The sequence below is a fragment of the Talpa europaea genome, assembly GCF_964194135.1.
Source record: "Talpa europaea genome assembly, chromosome: 6".
Taxonomy (NCBI): Eukaryota; Metazoa; Chordata; class Mammalia; order Eulipotyphla; family Talpidae; genus Talpa; species Talpa europaea.
Window position 1 is genome coordinate 96,061,925 of NC_140072.1, and position 23,461 is coordinate 96,085,385.

The 23,461-nt window shown below is 37.6% G+C and overlaps 1 protein-coding gene across 1 annotated transcript in view; it reads left to right on the forward strand.

The window, feature by feature from the left end:
* Positions 1-23,259, forward strand: part of CPB2 (carboxypeptidase B2) — a gene marked incomplete at both ends in the record, with an annotated part of 45,327 nt that extends 22,068 nt beyond the window's left edge. Inside the window, 6 exons of the mRNA XM_084235692.1 lie at positions 812-916; positions 7,509-7,619; positions 10,028-10,121; positions 14,921-15,123; positions 20,194-20,281; positions 23,075-23,259. Of these exons, the coding sequence (XP_084091818.1) occupies positions 812-916; positions 7,509-7,619; positions 10,028-10,121; positions 14,921-15,123; positions 20,194-20,281; positions 23,075-23,259 (786 nt within the window). The remainder of the gene's footprint in view (positions 1-811; positions 917-7,508; positions 7,620-10,027; positions 10,122-14,920; positions 15,124-20,193; positions 20,282-23,074) is intronic.
* Between the last annotated feature and the right edge of the window lie 202 nt (positions 23,260-23,461).

Consider the following 23,461-nt stretch of genomic DNA (forward strand, 5'->3'; position numbering starts at 1 on the left):
TCTCTGCCCACTTTTGCTCTCACCCCCATTTCTCTTCCCCTCTAGCAACCTCAAGTCTATGGTCCTATTTCTGGGTTTATTTTGGTTTAGTTTTGTTAGTTCCTTTGGTTTGTTTGTTTTCTCTATTTTCCACGTATGAGTGAAATCATCCAGTATTTGTCTTTCCCTTTCTGACTTATTTCACGTAGCATAATCCCCTCCAGTTCCAGCCATGTTGTCACAAATGGCAAGAGTTCATTTTTTTTTTTTAAATAACTGAATAGTATTCCACTGGGGGTGTGTACCACATCTTCTTAATCCACTAACTGAGACTCCTTGGTCATCCGATGATAAGATGTCAAGTCAGGATTTCTGGGTTTTAATCTGCTCCAGCAAGAATTCAGGGGACAGAGGAAATGTTGGGCCCTCTTTGCAGCTCTGATGGTCAATCAGACCATCAATAGTATGTACCCTAGGGAAGCTGGCAAGGGAGCCAAGTTTGTCATTGCCACCACTGGCTTCTTTCCCAAGTCTTTCTCTGTTCGACACCTACAATGAAAAGCTGCCCACCAACACGCGCCCATTCACCCCAAGTGAAGTGTGAATATACCCCTGAAGCATTAGTTCTCTGGCCTCTATTTCTCCACTTCAAACCTCACCAACTATGTGACCTGTAATCTCGCCAAGCTATAATTTGCCTTGAGAATTCTCAAAAAAATGCAGAGAATAATCCATATTGCATACATTTGTTGAAAGAAAAAATGTAAGCACTATATAATGTAAGTTATCATTCTGAGGCCTCATGTTATTGGTTTTTATTTTCTTTGGGCAGATTTCTGGAAAAGAACGAAGAGCTCAAAATGCCATGTGGATTGACTGTGGAATCCATAGCAGAGAATGGATCTCTCCTGCTTTCTGCTTGTGGTTCGTCGGTTATGTAAGTCTTCATTCTCTTAAACCATCTTCTTAATATGTGTTCTAAGACTACCCATGTCAGAATCAAAAGGGTTTATTAAAATGCATTTTCCCAGATCACATCCTATAATTTGTGCCTTAAAAAAATCTTTGGAAGTCGGGCCTCCCCGGGGTCGCAGCGTTTGAGCACTGGGCTGTGAAGCTGCCTGCAGCCTCTGCAGTGCCGGTTCGATCCCCGGCCACAGGTGAGGGTCCCACATGGTGCACAGACCTCTCCTGCCACGCTCACTGCTCCCCTCAGCAGTGTACTTCGGTCCTTCTGCCTGTTCTGCTTCCCGCTCTGGCTCTGGTGAATTCTCTTACCCTCCCGCGCTTCTGACTGTACTCAGTGCTTGTATAAATAAATAAATAAAATCTTAAAAAAAAAATCTTTGGAAGTAAGGCTTGGGAATCTAGTTTTCACAGACTTTCCCGGTGACATTTATGCATATTAAGTTTGAGAACCGTGACTGTGAGCATTTGAAGCATCTTAAAGATGTTTGCCTTTTCCTTCCTATATTTCTGGCTAGGGCTAAGTACTGGAAAAGAATTAAAAAACAGTGTGTAGTTGCAATATGTCTACAAAGTAGAAGAAAGAACTGAAGTAATTTTCTAAATTAGGCTCCAATTAATTTCTTTTTCTTTCGAATTATCTGAACATTTTTTGCCATATTCTCTTGGAAAATGAACATAAGTTACAACATTTCCGAACATATCATATTTTTGCATGTGTCATAATAAAGAATTTTGTCCCTGAAGAGGGCCTTGCTGTCAAAAAAAAAAAAAATCCATGTATAAGACAAAGAGGAAGTCATAAAAAGACAAACAGTATTTCATAAAAGTAAATATGATAATGACTATGATCTTTTATAATAAATGAAAAGTAAAATTTATGCTTCAGATTTTATAAAATGGGCATACATATCCTTTCCTGATTTATACAACCAGCCATTGCCACTGAAAAAATAGCTTAAAATATGTGTCCTGCTGATAATGGTTATTGTCTCTGTTCACAGATACACATTACACAAAATAAAGGAGTTAGGAAATTAACAGATTGTGAGGTAGATTGATCTGACTGAACGCATGAGGTACATCAAATGTAGAGAATATTTCTTCCTCTGCTGGTTCTGAACAGACAAGTTATTCATTTGCCTTACAGTCTTCTACCCCACCATGGGAGCTGCTGCATCCTTGAGCCTGTTCAGTAGCTCCCAACAAACACAGGTACTGCCCTGACCAGGTGAAGATGGTTCCAACAGACCCCTAACACAACCCAGTCATCTGAGAATCTGGAATCTTCCCAAGTTGATTAGCTTTATTCATTTTAGCACACGAAGGGAGCAGCAATTAGTGGAGAGAGAAAAGTGCAAAGCAAGAGAGAGAGAACATTGATTTTTCATTTCATCACTGAACCTGAAAAGGGCCAGATAGACAACTCCATTTCATATTGGAGAAGTTGTCCCTTATTTTTGTCCTTCTCAATACATGCCTCTTCTCTCCTGCTGTACGTGCTGCCTTTGACCCCGGCCACTTGCTGAACCTCTGTAAGATTCACTTTTTTTCCACAAATATTTATAAATTGCTGATGAGGTTTCAGACCCCAGAGGTACAATGGGGAGAAAGGGACAGCGCAAGAACCTGATTATTGAGTATTTTGTCCCAACAGCATGAGCCTGATTTTTGTAGCCCAAGTCAACATAGTCCATTAATTAACTCTTTTTTTTTTAAGATTTATTTATTTATTTATACAAGCACTGGGTACAGTGAGAAGTGCGGGAGGGTGAGAGAATTCACCAGAGCCAGAGCGGGGAGCAGAACAGGCAGACTGACGAAGTATGCTGCTGGGGGGAGCAGTGGGCGGCAGGGGAGGTCTGCACGCCATGTGGGGCTCTCTTCCGGTGGCCGGGGAGCAGCCAGGGATCGAACCGGCGCTGCAGAGGCTGCGGGCAGCTTCACAACCCAGCGCTCAACCGTTGCGCCACCGGGGAGGCCCCCATTAATTAAGGCCCCCATTAATTAAGAAGCTCTACCCTTGGTTGTCTAAAACTAATTGAGATCATCTGACTTTAGTAATGGTTCAATGGAAATTGGAGGAGGAAAAAAGGTTTTAATTTAGCTTTCAAAATGTGTATGTGGTAAATTTTATTTTTAAAAGGTAAAGCATGCAAAGATGAATTGAGGTTTTAGGTTTTTAAGTCTCTGTAAAACCCAAAACCTATGTCTCCTTTACTCACACTACCACCACACTTGAAATACTTCTAACATCAGACACGTGGAGGCTTTATCCACCCCCAAAAAAGTTCTGTAATTGCAGCTGCATGTCCTACAATCTAACTCAATTCTGACAGTTTCTACCTTGACATAGTCTCAGATCCCACATGCTAAGGAGCTCGGACCCATATAACTGCATCACTTCCCCTTCAGTTACCAGTAGCAATTGTGACCTGCACTTCTAATTAGTTATAAATCATAGCCTCCCAGGACCCCTTCTTCAGTTTTAATTAATTTGCTAGAGTGGTTCACTGAACTCAGCAACAGCATACTTACTATATACCAGTTTATTATAAAAGGCTAAGGTAAAGGGTATAGATGAACAACCAGAGGGAAGAGATACACAGGACAAGGTCTGGGGATTGGGCTATCTCCATGCTCTCTCTGGGTGTAGCAGTCTCCCAGGACCTTCATGTGTTCAGCAACTGGAATCTCCCTGAACCCTATACTTTTGTGATTCCTAGAGCTTCATCATGTGTTGATAATAGATCATTAAATCCCATATGTGAGACCCATCTAACAAATCACCTTCTCAGCTCTTAAATTCTGTAGTGCTAAGCCTAACCTCAATTTTATTTTAGTGAATTTCTTCCATGGCCTTCCTCTGGATCTCAGAAGTAATTCTCTCCCTGATCCTTACTTAGATCCAGAGTATGGCCATGTATGAGACTAGGAAGACAGAGGAGCCACTTAACAATCTGACTTCTGAATTTCCTTTCCTTCTACTTCCCTTACTCCTCATAACTGCTGTGGCTTAATTTCAGTAGATTTCCAGTCCCTAGATATACATGCCTCCTTCCAATTTATCATCTCCTTTCCTGGAATCTCTTCCTTCACTAACCAGCCTGAGTCATATCATAAACCACCTATTTGTTCATATCCTGAATTTGCCACCCTTTGGCCTCCCTTCAAAAGTTCCAACCCCAAACACTCCATAGAATTCATCACCTTCTTTTGAGTCATCTCACATATCCTGATTTTATTATCATACTTATCACATTGAGTTGTTTTATTTTCCTTTCCAACTTAACATCTTTATTAGCTTTTTGATATTGACGATCTTTCCTAAAGTATTTTTTTTGTTCGATAACCCAGTATATTGGTTGGTCCACATAATCAGTGATCAATACCCCCTTGTTTAATATGAAATATAAATGAATGTGGCAGGTTTAGGCTGAAAAGCAACTTTAGGGTCTAGAAAGTGCCTCAACACTACCTATTGATGGGCTAAATACTTTATTACCAATGAAGAAGTTCTGAATTATACATCACACAGAAATTGTAGTAAAACTGGGAATTATAGCTCTTTGCTATATTTCTAAGGGTAGTGAGAATAACGTTTTATTTCCAGATCTTCCATTCATAGTGTCTTATATGTCTTTACATACTAACTTATTCTCTGTCAAATGGTTTTGAGTTCATTTGTTGGTAGGGATTGTTGTTTAAGACCATAATAAAGGCAAGGCTATACTGTATCCCCAGGCAAGTGAGATACAGAGCTGAGGAATCATCTGTCACAGACCAAGCTGATAGGAATCAGTCAAGTCTTTTTCTCCCACCCTCTAATCATTCACTTGCTGTGGCGCTCTGCCCTGGCACCGTCTATCCTCATCTTTCTTCCTGTTCTCTTATAGTAGGAAAGTGATTTCCACTATGTTACCTATCTTGTTGGCAAATCAATCTCTGAAAAATATTTATTGTCTTTTGTGTGTCAGGCATAATTTCTGCAGTCAACTACCTCATTAAGAGTGATTCATTCACTAGATACAAAACCCTAACAGTAAACACATTTACAGAATATTGTTGTGAAAATTCACTAAATAATGCATGCTTGGAGAGCCCCAGGGCATACAGATCAAAACTTAATAATAAAGAATTACTAGATTCATGCACATGTTCAACTTGGCCGAAAATGTTAACTTAAAATTTTCATTTCTTTCAACAGATTGATGGGAGTAAGTCAGAATTTTATATCAATACAAAATCTAAAATTATAAAATTCTGAGAAGAAAACATAGATGTAGTACATCTTTGTGACTTCAGATTAAGCAATGATTTATGACACCAAAAGTACAATCACAAAAGAAAAAAAGAGGATGAATAGGTTTTTACTAAAAAGCATCAAAATTAAAAGAAACTACCCTTCCTCATCAATTAAAATTCAGCAAAGCAGGCCTTCCTGGTGGCGCAAGGGTTACGCACAGCACTATGAAGCAATACACAGCCTCTGCAGCACGAGTTTGATCCCCGGTCCTAGTGGCCAAGGAGCAATCCACAAGGCGCAGCAGACCTCTCCTGACTTGCCCACTGCTCCCTTCAGCAATGTATTTCATTCAATTCGCCTGTTCTGTTCCCCACTCTGTCTCTGGTGAATTCTCTCACCCCCCCCCCACCTCTGGCCTGTACCCCAGCTCTTGTGTGCATACATAAATAAATCTTTAAAAAATAATTCAGCAAAGATTGTAGAAATGAAAATAAGTGCTTCATTATTTTGAATGAAAATAGGATCTAGTATTTTTCTGATTATGAATGCTGTATTAATACTGAAAAATTAATCCAACATAAATTTACAAATTTGTAGCATAAAATGTATTTAATTTTCTCAATTATTTAAAAGATTGTTCTCTCAGTCTATAAAATTTGCTCCCTTTTCATTAAGATTTCGTTTATGTCTGTAGTAGATTTATAAATAACTTGTATGTGTGCTTTCCTTTCTCTCATATTTCAAAGTGGTGGTCATTGCAAATAATTTTGTTATGACTTATAATTGTTCTAGGGTCATATGAGTATATTTTAAATATGTAAAGAGTAAATGGTAGTTTTAGCTATTGCTAAAGTGGAATTAAAACTTTGTCAGTAATTAAATCTTTTCACTAAAGAAACAAATAACAACAAGCTAATCTACAAACTAAAATACAGCAATGTTGGCACAAGTGGAAATTTTATGTCAAAGCTTAGTTGGAGATAATGACTTAATCAATTGAAATTTGTCTTGTGGTTCTTCTGTCCCTAAGTTTGCTTCATTTTGGGGTGAATTCCTTGGTTATCAGAATGTAAATGTCTTTGGATTGTGTGAAATGTGTGACCTTCATGCTGGATAGTCCATAGTCTCATGATGCCTATTGGGAAGCACATAGTGAATACCTAGGGAAAGCTACCACTTATTTTAAAGCAAAATGAGCAGGAAACTTACTTAATTGTAATAAAAAGTAACTGTTACATTTCCTACTTTACTAAGCAAATACCACTCATCATTAAGATATCAAAGACCAGAGTTGAGTCAGCGCGTCTTATTTTCAATTTTTTTTTATAGAGGCATGTTTTATTTATTTTTTTGTTTATTTTGTTTATACATGCACTGGGTACAGTCAGAAGCGCGGGAGGGTGAGAGAATTCACCAGAGCGGGGAGCAGAGCAGGCAGAAGGACCGAAGTACACTGCTGAGGGGAGCAGCGGGCGGCAGGAGAGGTCTGCGTGCCATGTGGGACCCTCCTCCAGTGGCCGGGGAGCAGCTGGGGATCGAACCGGCGCTGCAGAGGCTGCAGGCAGCTTCGCAACCCAGCGCTCAACCGCTGCGCCACCGGGGAGGCCCTTATTTTCAATTTTTATAGGTAAATGCTTGTAGTGTTTGAAAACATTTTTTCACTACTCACTTTCTCAAAACTGATATAGATTATTGAAAAAGCATTTGGATCTTATCTAGGATTTTTGTTTCTTAAATCTTTGTAGTGGGCTTTATGACTTTAATAAATAATTCTTTTTGTTCCTTACAGGAAATTTTAGAAAATTTCTGGTTCTAGTTTTGTCTCCTTTAAATGGGAAGTCCTTTCATCCCATGTCTAAGGCATTTGCTAACTCTTGGCTACATAGTACTCCAGTTCAGTCTTTTTTGAGGAATTAATACTCTCCTGAAAGTTAAATGTGCAAATCTAAACATGTCAAAGTACTTTTTCAAAAAAAAGAAAATAAAAAATAGGGTCTCCCTGGTGGTGTGGGGGTTAAGCCTCAAAACTATCAAGCTATTACCAGCCACTGCAGCCTGAGTTTAAACTCCAGTCAGGGAGCTAAGCAACATGGTGCAGCAGACCTCTCCTGTCTAACCTGCCGTTCCTCTCAGCAGTGTATTTCAGTTGATCTATCTGTTTTGCTCCCCACTCTGTGGTGAATCCTCTCACCTCCCGCACCTCAATTCTTATATGCATAAATAAATAAAATAAATCTTAGAAAGAAAATAAAAAATATAAATAGACTAAATGGACTTCAAAGAGATATTACTAAGCATATTTGGTTTAATTTTGTAGGTAACTCAATTCTATGGGAAAGATAAGACATATACCAATCTGCTGAGGCACATGGATTTCTATGTTATACCAGTAGTTAATGTGGATGGCTATGACTACACATGGAAAAAGGTAGGTGAAGGCAAAGAAAACAAGAGACCCCTTTTGAGGATATAACATGCACAGACTGAATTATTCATAGACTTCTAGATCTTGGCACAATGATTTTATAATGAAAAATAACTTTAAAAATTTATATTATAGAAAAGTTCAAACATATTCAAAAGTGGAAAAAATCTTGAACTCTAATATACCCATCATGTAGCTGCAACAATAAGCAACTCATGGCCAATTTTTTTCATCTATGTACCCAATCATTTCTATCTTGCCCAGATTATTTTGAAGCAAAATTCTGGTGCCATATCATTCCATCAATACACATCTAAATATACATTTATAAAAGAGCTCTTTTTCAGGAAAAATAAACACAGTATAATTATACCTAAAATTGAACAATTACTTACATTGTAAAATGTCCAATTGGTATCAGATTTCCAATTGTATCCTAACTTTATTTCTTTGATTCAGAATACAAGCAAAGCTTGTATGTTGTGATTGGTTTTTATGACTCAATTCTATTTTAATTCATAGAGACTCTTCCCATTCTTTTTTTCTCCCTACTTTATTCATTGAAGAAAAGAGTTTCCCTTTGTCAGGATTTGCTCATTGTGTTGCCATGTTGCAGTTTGACATTTTTCTGTGTATTTTCTAAAACGTGGTATTTGGATTGCAGATGCTAATCCAGATTCAGGTTTTATTTTTTTGGCAAGACTATTTCATTTTGATAGTGTGTCCTTCCTTCAAAAGGTGCATAATGTCTGATTGTATCTCTTCTTATGATGTTAGTTACCATTGGCACAGAATTCCTAGATCCAGTCATTCCTACTAGGAATTGTTTGAATAGCATTTGATGTGTAAAATCATGAATTGCAAGATTTAGAATGGTGTTTTACAGAACTTGCATTCTTACAGAATTGCCTTCTAACTCATATGTGGATTCAAACCTTAGTACCCTCTTTACTAGGTACTTAACTTAGTACCTATACTCAACAGGAGCATAAATATGAGTATCCCGATCAATTTCATCTATACTGGCAACCATTATCAATGGCATTTCCAGTCCATCAACATCATGGTTCATGTAAAATTACTCAAGCAATATGAGGTACAGTTCTTTCTAATTTAATGAAGGACACATAAAAATATAGCTGAGCATATATAAATTCAGAAAAATCTACTTGAATTGCAAATGTAGATACTAATGAAGATGAAAATAATTGTAGCTATTGGAAACATAGGGTTATCAGAAATTATTTCATGCAGGAGGTAATTTAGAGATGGTAATGGCAAAGGAGATGGATGAAAAAGTTATCTCAGGTGAGAGGAACACTGTGAATCAAATCTTGCAAGTGGGCATGGGCAAATCTTGAATACAGAGATGAGAATTACCTAACATAGTACCTAATAGAAATTTAGTGTTTAGTAAATGGTCACATTCATGGATATTATAATAGTTATTCCTTCATTTGAATCACAGTAGAATTTAGCCCCCCCTTTAGCTGTTGCTATTCGCCACCTGTCCTTTTGTACTTTAACTTTCTATGTGGCTTACTCCAAGGCAATTGTTGATACCAAACCACAGACCAGGAGTTGGAAGTTTGCAAAGCTTGGCAGAAGGTTGGTGAGTGTAGGCTAAAAGGGTGCTACATCACCCCAACCACCCCAGAAGTTCAATGAAATCTGTGCAACTGTTTACATGATCAAACCTCTTAGTTTACTCCCACAATCCAATGGGAGATTTACTTCATGTTTAAAAACCAGAGTTGAATTAGCATAATCAAAGGAGCCATCAGGCTAAAGGCATCTGCACTGCTCTACCTCCTTCAGTTTTTAGAGATTGTTAAATTCAATTTGAAGAGAATACTGAAACTCATGACTCCACAATATTACATTATAGTCATCAAATGTGCTAAGAGAGTGGATCATAATTATTCCCACAAAAAAAAGAATGATAATTATGGGACAAGGGAAGTGGTAACTATCCCTACAGTGGCAATAATGCCACAAAATATATATGTATCAACTCAACATGTTGGGACACTTAAAATTAATGCAATACCCCATGTCAAATATATTTCAACTTAAAAAAAGCTCATGATTCAAAATTTTAATTTGAGTTGAAACACAAAGTAATTTTGCTTTTCTTAGAAGGAAGTCAAAGTGACAATGCATAACATTAATTTAAAGGAAACAAGACCAAATAAGGAGGGTGAATAAATACCATAGCAAAACCAAATGAAATTTTTGGTGTATAGATCATATATTATGGTTTTGATTGGTTCAAGAATGACCACGACTGACACCTGGATAGACAGGGAACAGGGTTAGAGAGAAACACATTGGGGCCACTTGCACTTTGAAGGTTGTCTTTCCTTGAACAGCAAATGGACACTTGGTTTATCTGTATTTTGTTTATTTAGAATCGAATGTGGAGAAAAAACCGTTCTTCTCATGAAAACAATAACTGCATTGGAACAGACCTGAACAGGAATTTTGCTTCCAAACACTGGTGTGGTAGGTTTTTACTTCAATTTAGCAATGTCTCATCATTAAGAAGGTGATATTTGTAAAAGAAAAACCCATTAATTCAAACTAAGTAAAGGGGAGGACTGTCTAATTAGGAAAGAGTTTAAATATTAAACCTTTTAGCTAAATGTAATGCTATAAATACTGGTTAGGGTCAGCAAATCACCTTAGCCCCTTCTCCCTGCCCTTTTCTCAACTTGAAATATGGAAGTTGAACCAGTTCTTTAAGGTCCCTTCTAATTCAAATACTAAACTCTAAATTTCAAATTCTAAATTTCTATTTTTCATAGTCTAAAACTCTATTTTTCTAAAATAAAACGAAAGTAACTACATTTCCTACTTTAGTAAGTAATACCATTCATCATTGGAATTTCAAAGATCAAGACTGGGTGGGTGCCTCTCATTTTCAGGTTTAATAGGTAAATCTTTATAGTATTTGAAAACATTTTCTTTTATATTCACTTCTCACTTTAACAAATTCTTTCATAAATATCATAAAGGTAAACTTATGTTTAGCACAGTGGGAATTTTTCATTCCTGATTTCAGTGAGTTAAGATATTCAATAAATGTGAATTTAGGTGCTCAGAGAGGTGGGTACTAGTTCACCCCTCCCCCCCCATTATGTTTCACAGTTCTACATTTAAGAAACATCTATAAAACAAAACTGTGAGGGCCTCCCCGGTGGCGCAGCGGTTGAGCGCTGGGTTGCGAGCAGCCACCAGAGGAGGGTCCCACATGGCGCGCAGACCTCTCCTGCCGCCCGCTGCTCCCCTCAGCAGTGTACTTCGGTCCTTCTGCCTGCTCTGCTCCCCGCTCTGGCTCTGGTGAATTCTCTCACCCTCCCGCGCTTCTGACTGTACCCAGGGCATGTATAAACAAACAAACAAATAAATAAATAAATAACATGCCTCTATTAAAAAAATAAATAAATAAATAAAAATAAATAAATAAATAAATAAAAAACAAAACAAAACTGTGAGCTACAGTCATCATTTTTGGAGGTGTGTATACATGGATCAGTAACAACTAAAAGAAAGCAAATCTGTTGTAACCACAAAAACACTTTCTTCCCACCCCTTTGCCCTGATTAAATGATCTTATTTTTTTCTTTTTTTAAAAAAGAAGTGAATGTGTGTGACTTTAAACATTTCATCATGATCTCAGAGTACATATGAAAACCTCAACAGTGTATTTACCTCCTTCCCCTTCTGTGTTAGAAACTTCATGGGAACCATTATTTATTACCTGTGTAATGGCTGCCACTTGGATAGATCTCAGAGCTATAAATTAAATAGAGACATGAGTGAATTTAATGGTTCTAAGAGAGCTTCAGATGTAGTAGAGACACAAAGGAAGGAGAATCCTGCCTCAGACTCAAGGGAACCACTTGGCTGTTTCTCTGTAAGGGGCATCCTATGATCGTCCAATGAAAGTGCCCACAAAGACCCAAAAACTTCCTTAGCTGTGATAACTGGGTGGGAAGGCAGAGAGGTAGCAGTTAATATAAAACATATCAGATTAAATGGAGCTGACAGTTACAGGGCACCAAGGAGTTTATGTATTTCATCTCCTGGGTCTCATTATCCATGTACTATGTATTGGAGAAACCCAGACTTTAAAAGGCTAAGTCCCTCGGTGAAGAGTACAGAGCTAGTCATTGTCAGAACTGGGAGATAAAGCCAGGCTGACCGATTCCAAATATACCGAAGTACTTCTGTGTCTGACAATCACTCTTCAGTAACAAGTTCCCTTTCATAACTTCTTGTTTAATCTTCAAGCTCTTTGGTGCTTGATTTTACTTAACATTTTTCATGGTGAAGTCAGTGCTACCCAAAATGAATAGCCCAGGTGTCAAAATATATTCCAATATTGACATTAAGAGATACCGCAGTCCTGTTAGGCCTGATACTGTATTGTTGCATATGGGAAGAGTTAAAAACAGAAAGAAAAGCAACGAGCATACAGGCAAAAGAAAGTTCTAAATACAACAAAAGGTAATTGTTAGAAACTCTTATTTTGGGGTAGGTACTTTGTAAACAAGTCAATGAGAATGAAGAATTAAATCTTATCTCTTTCTTGTCCCTACAACTAGAATATATTTTTATATATTACTTGCTAACAGAAGATGTTGTAACCAGCCTACTTGTTCCTTTTCCCTTTTCTCTGTATCAATATTGTGTGTGTGTTAGTATTAGAGATGGGAATGGGGCTTCTTAGGCTGCTAGGGTTGCCAAAAACAAAATCCCAAAGACTGGGAAGCTTAAACAAGAAAGATTTATTCCTTGTAGTTCTGGAGGCTGGAAGTCTAAGATTAAGGTGTCGACAGGGTAGATTTCTCCTAAGGCTTCTCTTGTGGCTTCTTGTCTATGTGCACATATCCCTGGTTTGTGTCTCTTTCTTTTTGGAAGGAAGAGGCTTGCCTGAGTGTAAAATAACACACAAGATTTTGAGGATTTAATCTCATTGACTAAGAAAATACAATGGTTACAAGAGGGAAAAGAGAAGGTGGTGAGGGGAGAGGTGGTCATTTTTTTTTTTTTAATAGAAGAGCTGGGGTATAGGCCAGATGCGCAGGAAGATGAGAGGATTCACCAGAGACAGAGCAGGGAACAGAACAGGCAGATTAACGAAATACACTGCTGAGGGGAGCAGCAGGCAAGATAGGAGAGGTCTGCTTGCCATGTGAGTTGCTCCGAGGCCTGCGGGGATTGAACCGGCACTGCAGAGGCTGCAGTCAGCTTCACAGCACTGCACTCAACCGCCTGCGCCTCCAGGGAGGCCCAAAGAGGTGGTCATTTTGACAATGTACATGGCCCTAGAACTTTGGTAGAGTTTGTGGTGAGATATATATTTATATATATATATATACACTTATCAAGTTTTGAAGATGCCCTCTGAAATTTATATAATAAATGGCAAATTAATAAAATTTTATTTAAAAAATTTTTGAAGAATTTAGTATGAAAAACTCATTAGCCACTCAATAATATCTCAGTAATTTTTATATTGATGATATTTGAAATGATAATACTTTGTACAAGTTGGGTGAAGTTATATATATAAGTTTTACTCGTTTCTATTTTAAAGCAATTGTTCAAAAACCTAAATATGTGACACACATTATAATTCTATTGCATATCTCTGGTGTGAGGATATATATTAGGGTACCACCTTTCCTTTCAACTCTTTCATACTCTTCCTTATCTTTACCCCCAGTTGAAATCTCTATTCTCTAGAATTATATTCAGGGGAAAAGAGCAGTATTCAAAGGGGACAAAATAAACTGGGTTGTCCTATCGCATTATTTTAATATGAGCACAAATAAAATACATAGAAAGACCTTAGCTGTTTAGCACAACCTTTCAAACAGTAAGACTGTTTCTGTTGCAAATAAAATGAAGAAAGCAAGCTTAAGTAACACAGAGAAGCTCTGTAAGGATAATGGAGTAGCCCATGAATCTCAATGGCAGGGATGCAGTTGAATCTCAAAAATAGATTGAATTGGGCAGGGAGCAGTGTTGGGGGCTCAGTTGGTCTCATCCTATCTCATCTCTGCGATGCACATGGCTTTGTTGGAGTCTCAATGCACATGATGATGATGATGACTGCAAAGACAATGAGAAACAGTTACTGAACACTTAGTATATGCCTTGTACTGTGTAAAATACTTTATATGCACTAGCTCATTGAATCCTCATTAAATCCTCATTTTACATATAATTTTTCCATTTAACAGATAAGGAAATTGAGATACAGATAAGCCTACAAAATTTATCCAAGGCCATATAACTGTTAAATAGCAAAGCCAAGACTGGAATCAAGTGGTTGGGTGCTTAACAATATGCCATTAGCCTCTTATGATAAAGAATGGGTGTCACCACCAGTGTCCAATTTGCATCTCTTAAAATAACAATATTTGCTTCATAGGGTTGTTGGGAGGATAAAATGAGATATTGATTGTAAATGTTAGCGGAGTTCCCAACATACAGCCTAGGCCCTATGGCTGTCATCTGGTGGCGTTACCATTGCTAATCTCTTTGTCTGAGAGTGGTTTGGATTGAGACTGCAATATTAGTCTCTATTTTAACTTATTGGTGGAGAGATTCATGTTAGCTGAATAACTGATAACACAAGATCCCAATTCAGGGTTAATCAATGAGGTCCAGGAGGAAATAATCTTTTGGTCAAAGGGGTCTCCCTGGGGCTCCACCCCTGTGAATTTAGGGCAGAAAGAAGAATGTTGGGAGTGGGGCCACCATCCAAAGTGATGTAAACTATAATCACCCAAAGGCATGAATAAACATTATACTGGCATCAAGTATCACCATCCCATTTTATATACTAAATCACTTTGGCAAGTTAGAAGGAGCGCTGATGGCTGATTTGCATATTCTGAGTTCCCAAATGAGATTTCTCTTTTATGGGCTATAATAACTAGTAATTTTTAAAACAGAAATATCATAAAAAACAAATTTATAATGGATTAAGAAAAATGGGCTTAATTTTTCTGACATGGGCACAGGCTTGGTGGCAGGGCTGGCATCTCAGGGACTCTCTCACCCACCTTTTCACTTTGTAAGATGGCTGCCCCTAGGCAACAACTATTAGTGTGCTGTGTGAGTATGTAAATATTTGGCTTCAAAAGAAACCAAAAAAAGCTTCTTTACAGCGTTCTTTCCAATCCATTTACACAATAGATGGTAAGAAAGTATATTGCCAAGGTGCATTTCCACAAATTACTATTGTGCATCCTCACATAATTCTGTTCTATCAAATTTCACTACAGAGAAAGGTGCATCAAGTTTTCCGTGCTCAGAAGTTTACTGTGGACTTTACCCTGAGTCGGAACCAGAAGTGAAGGCAGTGGCTGATTTCTTAAGAAGGAATGTCAACCGTGTTAAAGCTTACATCAGTATGCATTCATACTCCCAGCATATATTATTTCCATATTCTTATAGTAGAGTCAGAAGCAAAGACCACGAGGAACTGGTAAGTGCTGCTTACTTATTTTCTGAATTCAAGAATGAAAAACTGTGGGGGGGAAATATTGTGCCCTAGAGGACAAATGGATAGAGGCATTATGCCTTTAGCAAATGCTATATAGAGTCTTCCTGGGACAGGGTTCACTGAGGAAATGTAAAGAATGGGGCCTTCCCCTGAAAACATTAACTTCAGTCCAGCAGATAGGCTTCCTGAGAAAATGTCAGACAAACTTCTTGAAAGTGAGAAGGGAAGTTTTCCAACTGGACCTGATTTATATATGAAGCCATATATAAAGACAAGGTCAAGAATCTCTGGAATTGTGCATCTGCTTTGTGGTCACTAGCATTCTATAACACCTCACCACGGATCCAGTCCCAGATAACACTTATCTCTTTGATATTTGCATTGGGGATTATTATACACTGACTTCCTCAATCCCAAGGTGTTTGGTCCTTTTAAAAGCTCCTCCAGTTTTAGCACTGGGGGAGGAGCTCTCTTTATTTATATTTTTTATTGTAATGACACACAGTCTGCTACTCCCCCCACCCCCTACCGCATTTTGGTCCCAGATGTTCTATGTTTGGTCTGATGGCAAAGGATGCAGAGTGCTTGATGGATTGTGGTTAGGATCAGCCAAATCCTGATCCCAGATGCTTTTCAGACAATGAAAGTATTATGGCAATAGTCCAATGATGGTCCAAAATCTGATCATTATGTAGCGCTTAGCTTCATACATTTTTGTTCTGACTCACTTCATAGAATAAACTATAGCCACATCAGGGGCTAGTGATTTCTGATAAAAAATATATGGTTATTTGCATTTTCTGAAAAGAGCTCATTTAGAACAAAAATATGCTGATACTTGTGATTTATTATTTACTCAAAGGAAAATTTTTTTTTAATATTAAATTTTATTTTTATATTCCCCCATACAATTGCAAACGCCCCATTCTGACCCCAATCCTTCCCCTCCCGCCCCCCACCCCCCAAAAAGTGTCTCTGGTTCATAGTTTTTTGTTGATTTTGATTTTCACTTTCTTATATTCATTTTCCTGGTCCCTTATTTAAGTTTTCTAGATTCCTGCTATGAGTGAGACCATCCGGTATTTTTCTTTTTCTTTTTGGCTTATTTCGCTGAGCATGATCCCTTCCAGCGCCATCCATGTTGCTGCAAATTGCATGTGTTTATCTTTTTTGAATGCTGAGTAATATTCCATGGTATATATGTACCACATCTTCTTGATCCAGTCATCTATTTTTGGGCATTTGGGTTGTTTCCAAAGCTTAGCTATTGTAAACAGTGCTGCTATAAACATAGGGGTGCAGGTGCTCTTTGAAATTGATGTTTCTGTGTCCTTTGGGTAAATACCTAGGAGTGGAATTGCTGGATCATATGGAAGCTCTATGTTTAGTATGTCCAGAAATCTCCACACAGCTCTCCATAGTGGTTGGACCAGTTTGCACTCCCACCAACAGTGCAGAAGAGTTCCTTTTTCTCCACACCCTCGCCAACATTTGTTGTTGCTAGTTTTTTTAATATGTGCCATTCTCACTGGTGTGAGATGGTATCTCATGGTAGTTTTGATTTGCATTTCCCTGATGACAAGTGATGTTGAACATTTTTTCATATGTCTGTTGGCCATTTGCATTTCCTCTTCAGAGAAGTTTCTTTTTAGCTCTTCTGCCCATTTTTTGACTGGATTATTTTTCAAAGGAAAAATTTTAAGGAAATCTCTTTTATTGGTATTATCTTTATTTATTTATTTTCCAAATCAGCATAATATTTTTATTTATTTAAATTTTATTTTTATATTCCCCACACAATTACAACCCCCTTATTTTGATCCCAATCCCTCCTTTCCCCGCCTCCACCCCCCATAGAGTGTCTCTGGTTCATAGTTGTTTGTTGATTTTGATTTTTTCTTTCTTATAGTTATTCTTTTTCCTGGTCCCTTATTTAAGTTTTCTAGATTCCTGCTATGAGTGAGACCATCCGGTATTTTTCTTTTTCTTTCTGGCTTATTTAGCTGAGCATGATCCCTTCCAGCTCCATCCATGTTGCTGCAAATTGCATGTGTTTATCTATTTTGAATGCTGAGTAATATTCCATTGTGTATATGTACCTGTAGGGGCAGGAATGGACACAGTGCAGGTTTTCTAGGATCCAGCAGACCGGGTAAAGGAGGAGTCAGAGTCCTCAGTGGTTTTTTTCAGGTCTTTTATTGGGATTACCAGGTACACAGCAGGCAGGGGTGCTGGGGGGCCGGGAGGCTGGTAGGCCTCCCAGCCCCCAGCAAGTCTTCACTCTATCTGGGCTCTCGGGCGTTCTCTGCTTCTCTCTTAGCTTCTGTTCGTTCTCAGCTTCTTGGCTTCTGCTGGCATCCCTGTGACGCCGACCTTAAAAGCCCAGTCTTTGCCCAGGTGTATCCCATCTACCTATGCCCTCACCCTACTCCAGGTGCCCACCATCAGGCATGCATTCAGGACCACAAGGATCCATCATCTATCCTGATGGTGGGAGGCCAGAAAAGCCTGACATTTTTCCTTACCCTACAGTACCACATCTTCTTGATCCAGTCATCTATTTTTGGGCATTTGGGTTGTTTCCAAAGCTTAGCTATTGTAAATAGTGCTGCTATAAACATAGGGGTGCAGGTGCTTTTTGGAATTGATGTTTCTGTGTTATTGGTATTATCTTTAAAGAAATGATAGGATATTTATCATCATTTGGAAATAGCATTAGTGAGATTTTGTCTTATTTGTGGATTGCTGTTTTCACAAGTATTTCTTGAAAGTTATATTTGTAAAACGCTATGTTCTATAGACATTGAAAGAAACAGTTAGGTCCCTGCCCTTTAAGAGAACATGACTGTATGGCTAGGGAATTCAGACACTAGCAGGTGTTACCAATAGCTGTATGCAGAGGTGTGGAAACTGGTAAGTGACACAGATGGTAGAACTGACTCGTGAATTTAAATGGCCTCATTAATTTATTCAGAAAGAAACACTGATTAAGTGAGGTGATAAAGTTCTTGTGCTTGAGAAGTCTGTGTTGGATTAAGGAGAGGCATACAGTAAAAGAAAAGGAATGACAAAGTACTGTTGATGTCAAGAAACATAGAATTTTAGCTGGACCTTGAAAGATAGGATTTCTCTAGGCAGATGGAGAAAGGAGGACATTTCAAACTAAGGAGGTGGTGTTTCCCGCAGGATGTATCTTCAGGAGTCTGTGAGGGTGTAAATGTGAAGGATGACACCATCAGAAAGTAAATGAGGTCAGCTTGTTTGAGTTTCAGAATAAATTTGCATTTTATTCTGTAAACAATGGGGCCTACTAAAATTTGTCTTTGAGTGAAGGAATGGCACAACACAATATTTACTGATTCTAGTGCCAGGAAGGCACAGTACAAGATCTCTATGATCCGAGCAGATGGGTAAAGGAGAGTCCTGGAACCCTTGGTGTCTTTTCAGGTTTTTTTTGAGCTTTTTACAAGGATGGGGGGTGGTTGGTGGGCGAGGCTGGCAGGCCTCCCAGCCCCCCGTGAATCTTCACTCTTTCTGGGCTTTCTGGTGTTTTCTCGCGGTCTCTGCTTCTCCTTTGCTGCTCTGCTGGTTCTGCTCTCATTCTCCTGGTTCTGTTCCTGTGACACCACTCTTAAAAGCCCAGTCTCAGCCCAGGTATGCCCACCTATGCATGCACACACCCTACTCCAGGTGTCCACCATCAGGCATGCAAGTAGGACTTCAGGGGTTCATCATTAATGCTAATGGTAGGAGGGTGGAAAAGCCTGATACTTTTTCACTTACCCTACACTGATACTCCTCTGGGTAATTTGAGGATGGCAGTGAATATCATGATGTTAATTCTGACTTCAGAAAAATATGAGTAAGCCACAGCCAAATGCAGTAGAGCAGGGAACTTAGTATTATCCTGTTCTGTTTCATACTAAGTCATAATATTTATTTGATGAAACTTTTGGAGTTACTAGATATTTGATATAAGAAAAAAAGTTTGTGAGAAAACGAGAAGGACATCATATATTTGTTAGGTATACATATTGTATGTTTAGAGAAGTTGGATTTAAATTTTGTTGATAATTTTGTCAGGAATGGTATAACCCCAAGTTGCATGCCTCTGAGAATTAGTTATAGTGCATTTTACAAAATGAATGAATTCCTAAAAAAGCATGAGAATTATTTTTTCTTCAAATTAAATACAATTTTTAGTGTATTAGAACACTTTATATTTAAAGCCCATGCAATTGTGATTTCTGTAAGTAAACATTTTTTTAAGTTGATTTATTCTTCTTAATCTAGATTTTGGGCAAATCTAGATTTTTCATATCTACAAATCTTTACAACTTTATTGAGATAATACATATATTACTGTGTAAATATGAGGCATACAACGTGATTTGATACATGTATGGATTGAGATGATTACCATAGTAAGGTTAGTTAACATATCCATCACCTCACAAAATTGTAATCTTTTTCTTTTGTGATAATATTTGACTTACTTTCCTAGCAATTTTCTTTTTAAAGATTTATTTATTTATACAAGCACTGGCCAGAGGCATGGGAAGGTGAGAGAATCCACCAGAGACTGGGCAGGTTGCAGAACAGGCAGAAGGACTGAAATACACTGCAGAGGGGAGCAGTGGGCGAGGCAGGAGAGGTCTGCTGCACCATGTGGGAATCTCCCTGGCCGGCCGGGAATTGAACTGGCATCATGGAGGCTGAGGACAGCCTCTCAGAGCTGCGCTCAACATGCTGCGTCACCGGGAAGGACCCTTTCTTAGCAATTTTTAAGTATATGACACCATGTATTGTTTACTAGGTTGCCATGCTGTATGTAGATTCCCAGAAGTTATTCATCTTGTAGGTACAAGTTTGAAACCTTTGACTGACAACTCCTTATTCCCCCACCTTTCCCCCTCCACCCTGCAACCACCTTTCTACTATGTATTTCTTCATAGAGTTTGACTTAATTAATGCATGACTGTTTTAGAAACTTCTACCTGTGCTGTTTCGAAGCTGCACATTAACTGAAATTCTATGTTCTCTTTATTTCAGTCGCTGTTGGCCAGAGAAGTGGCTCAAGCTATCGCACTTACTAGTAAAAATGTCCTGTACAAACATGGTAGTGGTTCAGAATCTTTTTGTAAGTATTTCTTAAGATACTGCAGAACTGTGAGTTACTAAAGAAATCTATGTTTGGTTTTTCTGTGTGGATTTAACTTTTCTAAATGCAATATTGTAGCAGAGTCCCATGTGAAATAATTGGATTATAATAACCAGAAATGGAAGTGGAAGTATAATAGTTATGATAGTGCTAAACAAGGCTATATTAATAAATGTATGTTCCTCCCAAAGGTCAAAATGACATTTAAGAAATGGTACTCTTTGCCATAGGGATTACAGAATTAGCATCACATTAGTTTAGTGAAGCAGAAAGGTCACTAAGTGTCAAGAGATGTGTAAGATGACCACAGCTATCATCATCAATTAGTGCAGCTTGGAAGCTTACAAATGTAGGGGAACACTATTTGCATTAGATGCTCTTTAGTGCCAGGCTGTGTACAGAGTACAGCCCATAACATGCTAGTAAAGTGTATTTTGTGTGTATCACACTGTTGAGAGTTGGCATGTGGCAAACCTTACAATATTTTAAATTAATTTCTACTGGAAGATATTTGTTGAGGGACTACTTTGGCCCAAACCGTGGGATGAGAGACAATGATTTGACACTTTTGAAGCTGGAGGAGATATGAGAAGGGGAACATAAATATAACATATAATAAGGTTAGCAAACTGAGACTTTTGGGTCAAATTCAGTCTTCTGCTTGTTTTTGTTATAGCCTGTGAGTTAAGACTGGCTTTTCTATTTTTATTTAATGATTAGAAAAAAATCAACAAAAGAATAAACTTTTGTGACATGTGAAAATTATATGACATTTGAATTTCAGTGTCCATAAATACAAGTTTATTTAAGTGCAGGCATACCCATTCATTTGTGTGTTGTCTTTGATCGTTTTCATGATAGCAGAGTTGAGTTGTAATAAAGACCATGTGCCCCACAAATCCTAAAATATTCATTAAACTGGTTATTTACAGAAAAAGGTTGCCAGTCCCTGATAAACTATTTAATAAAAAAATATAGTAAATGCCATTGATAAGTGAAGAAAACAAAATGGCTTCATAGGTTTGAGAATGACTACAGGAGAGGCAGCCTTCTGAGTCCAAATTGCTTAGGAAGGTCCCTGTAGGTGGCATTTCTGGGAGAGTTACCTGATAAGTGACTGTCAGCAAAGTTGGGGTGGGGGAGGGTGGGTCAGAAACAGGAATGGCAGGTGAAAAGACCTTAGGGTTTCCTTTAACAGGTATCGTCTGCAGGAGGATAAATAGTCACATTCATATTTTCAATAAATTGCTTGAATACCAGATGCCCTATTTGTAGAAAGTCTGGAATGTTACTCTTCCTCTCCAATCACCCCAAATTGTCTGAGGTCAAACTGGAATCAGATTAGTCAACGCCGTATATCTGTCTTTTCGTGTTGCCAGCCCACTGTTGTCTTTGCTAACCTAGGTCCTCAATCTGTTATAGAGGAACCCCACAAATTACTTTCACAATTCAGAGCTTTCTTGGTTCCCATATCTCTTTGACTATTGTTTCCTAAAACATAATCACAGTTATATACCAAAAATAATCAGATAGAAAATAAAATAGAAAACAAAAATTCATTGTCCCCCCTACATATACATGTGTACACATGCACACATCTAAACATATAGTCAGTTTCTAAATGTATATATGTGTATACACAACAAATTCATATGATCTGTATATAAACACAAAATTTTACTGATATGCATAAAAGAAGACAAAAGAAGAAACTTACCCTGTGTTTGAGTGAGAAAAATAATGTATATACATAAATACACATATATATATACACACACACACATACATATATGTGTCTGATCTAGGCTCTCATAGAGGGGTATTTCAAATCAGTTGAGAATGTTAGAGTATCTAATTAATGGGGTTGGAAAACTTGGCAAGTTACTTGTCAGTAGCTACAATTTACACAGGGCTAATAACATTAATGTTTTTATAAATATTTTATAAAGTAAATCTGGTAGCAAAATGACCAGATAAGTGATCCAATATATAAACAATAATATATTGAACAAAATGTTCACTCGCTGGTAATCAAAGAAACACAAAGACAATTGAATATTTTTTTGTTCATAAAGGTGCCAAATATTCATAATTTCCATAGGTAGTATATGAGGGGGAAGAGGGCATATTCACAACTGGTTAGAGAAGTATAAATTGGATCAATCCTTTTGAAGTCTATTTGGCAAAATGTATCATAATTGTAAAAAGTACACCCCTTAGACTAGCAAATCTACTCTTAGGAAAGAATATTCTAGTGAAACAAAAGAAGCAATTATGCATAAACAAGGATATTCATTGTAAAGTTATTTGTATTAACTGGAGAAAACTAAAGATCTCTAAATAAATAAATACACACATAAACAAATACTGAAATCAACTCTATCCAGCTTACCATTGCAATTCTAAGGGATCAGTAAAAATTATAATGTAAATTTGAACTCAATACATAAAAATTTATTACTATATATAGGCTTGTGTGTACATAGCATGTACAGAATGATCTTACTTATGTAGGAAAAAATTATGTGAATGCATGCCCTGAAAAAAAGAAAGCACTAAAACATAAACGGTGGTCATCATTCCTTGGTAGGGTTATAGATTGGTTTTTATTTTCTTCCTTAACCTTCAATCTCCATTTTCTACCGGAGACTTAGATTGCTTAATAATTAAGGAAAAGCAAAGTCACTTTCATTTTTAGGAAAAAAAATCTTATTTTGTTACTTAACTTAAAACATGTTATTTCAAAAACTAGTTTCTTTTTTCTTCTTGTAGACCTTGCTCCAGGAGGTGCAGATGATTGGATCCATGACTTGGGCATCAAATACTCATTTACAATTGAACTTCGAGACACAGGCAAATATGGATTCTTGCTGCCAGAGCGTTACATTAAACCCACTTGTAAAGAAGCTCTCACTGCTGTGTCTAAAATAGCTTCACATGTCCTCATGAATGTTTAATGTCCTTTTTTTCTCACTCTGCTCCCACATTTTAATTTGTTGATTCCAGTAAGCCCAAATCATCGTACTGCTTTTTGTTTTATCAATAGATTTGATAGATTTTTCCTATCCTTGGTTTTGTCAAAGAACAAAATAAATGCTATCTTGAAATTAAGGCAGACAAGTTTTCACTTTTTATTGTTATTTATAAGCAGTTAGGCAT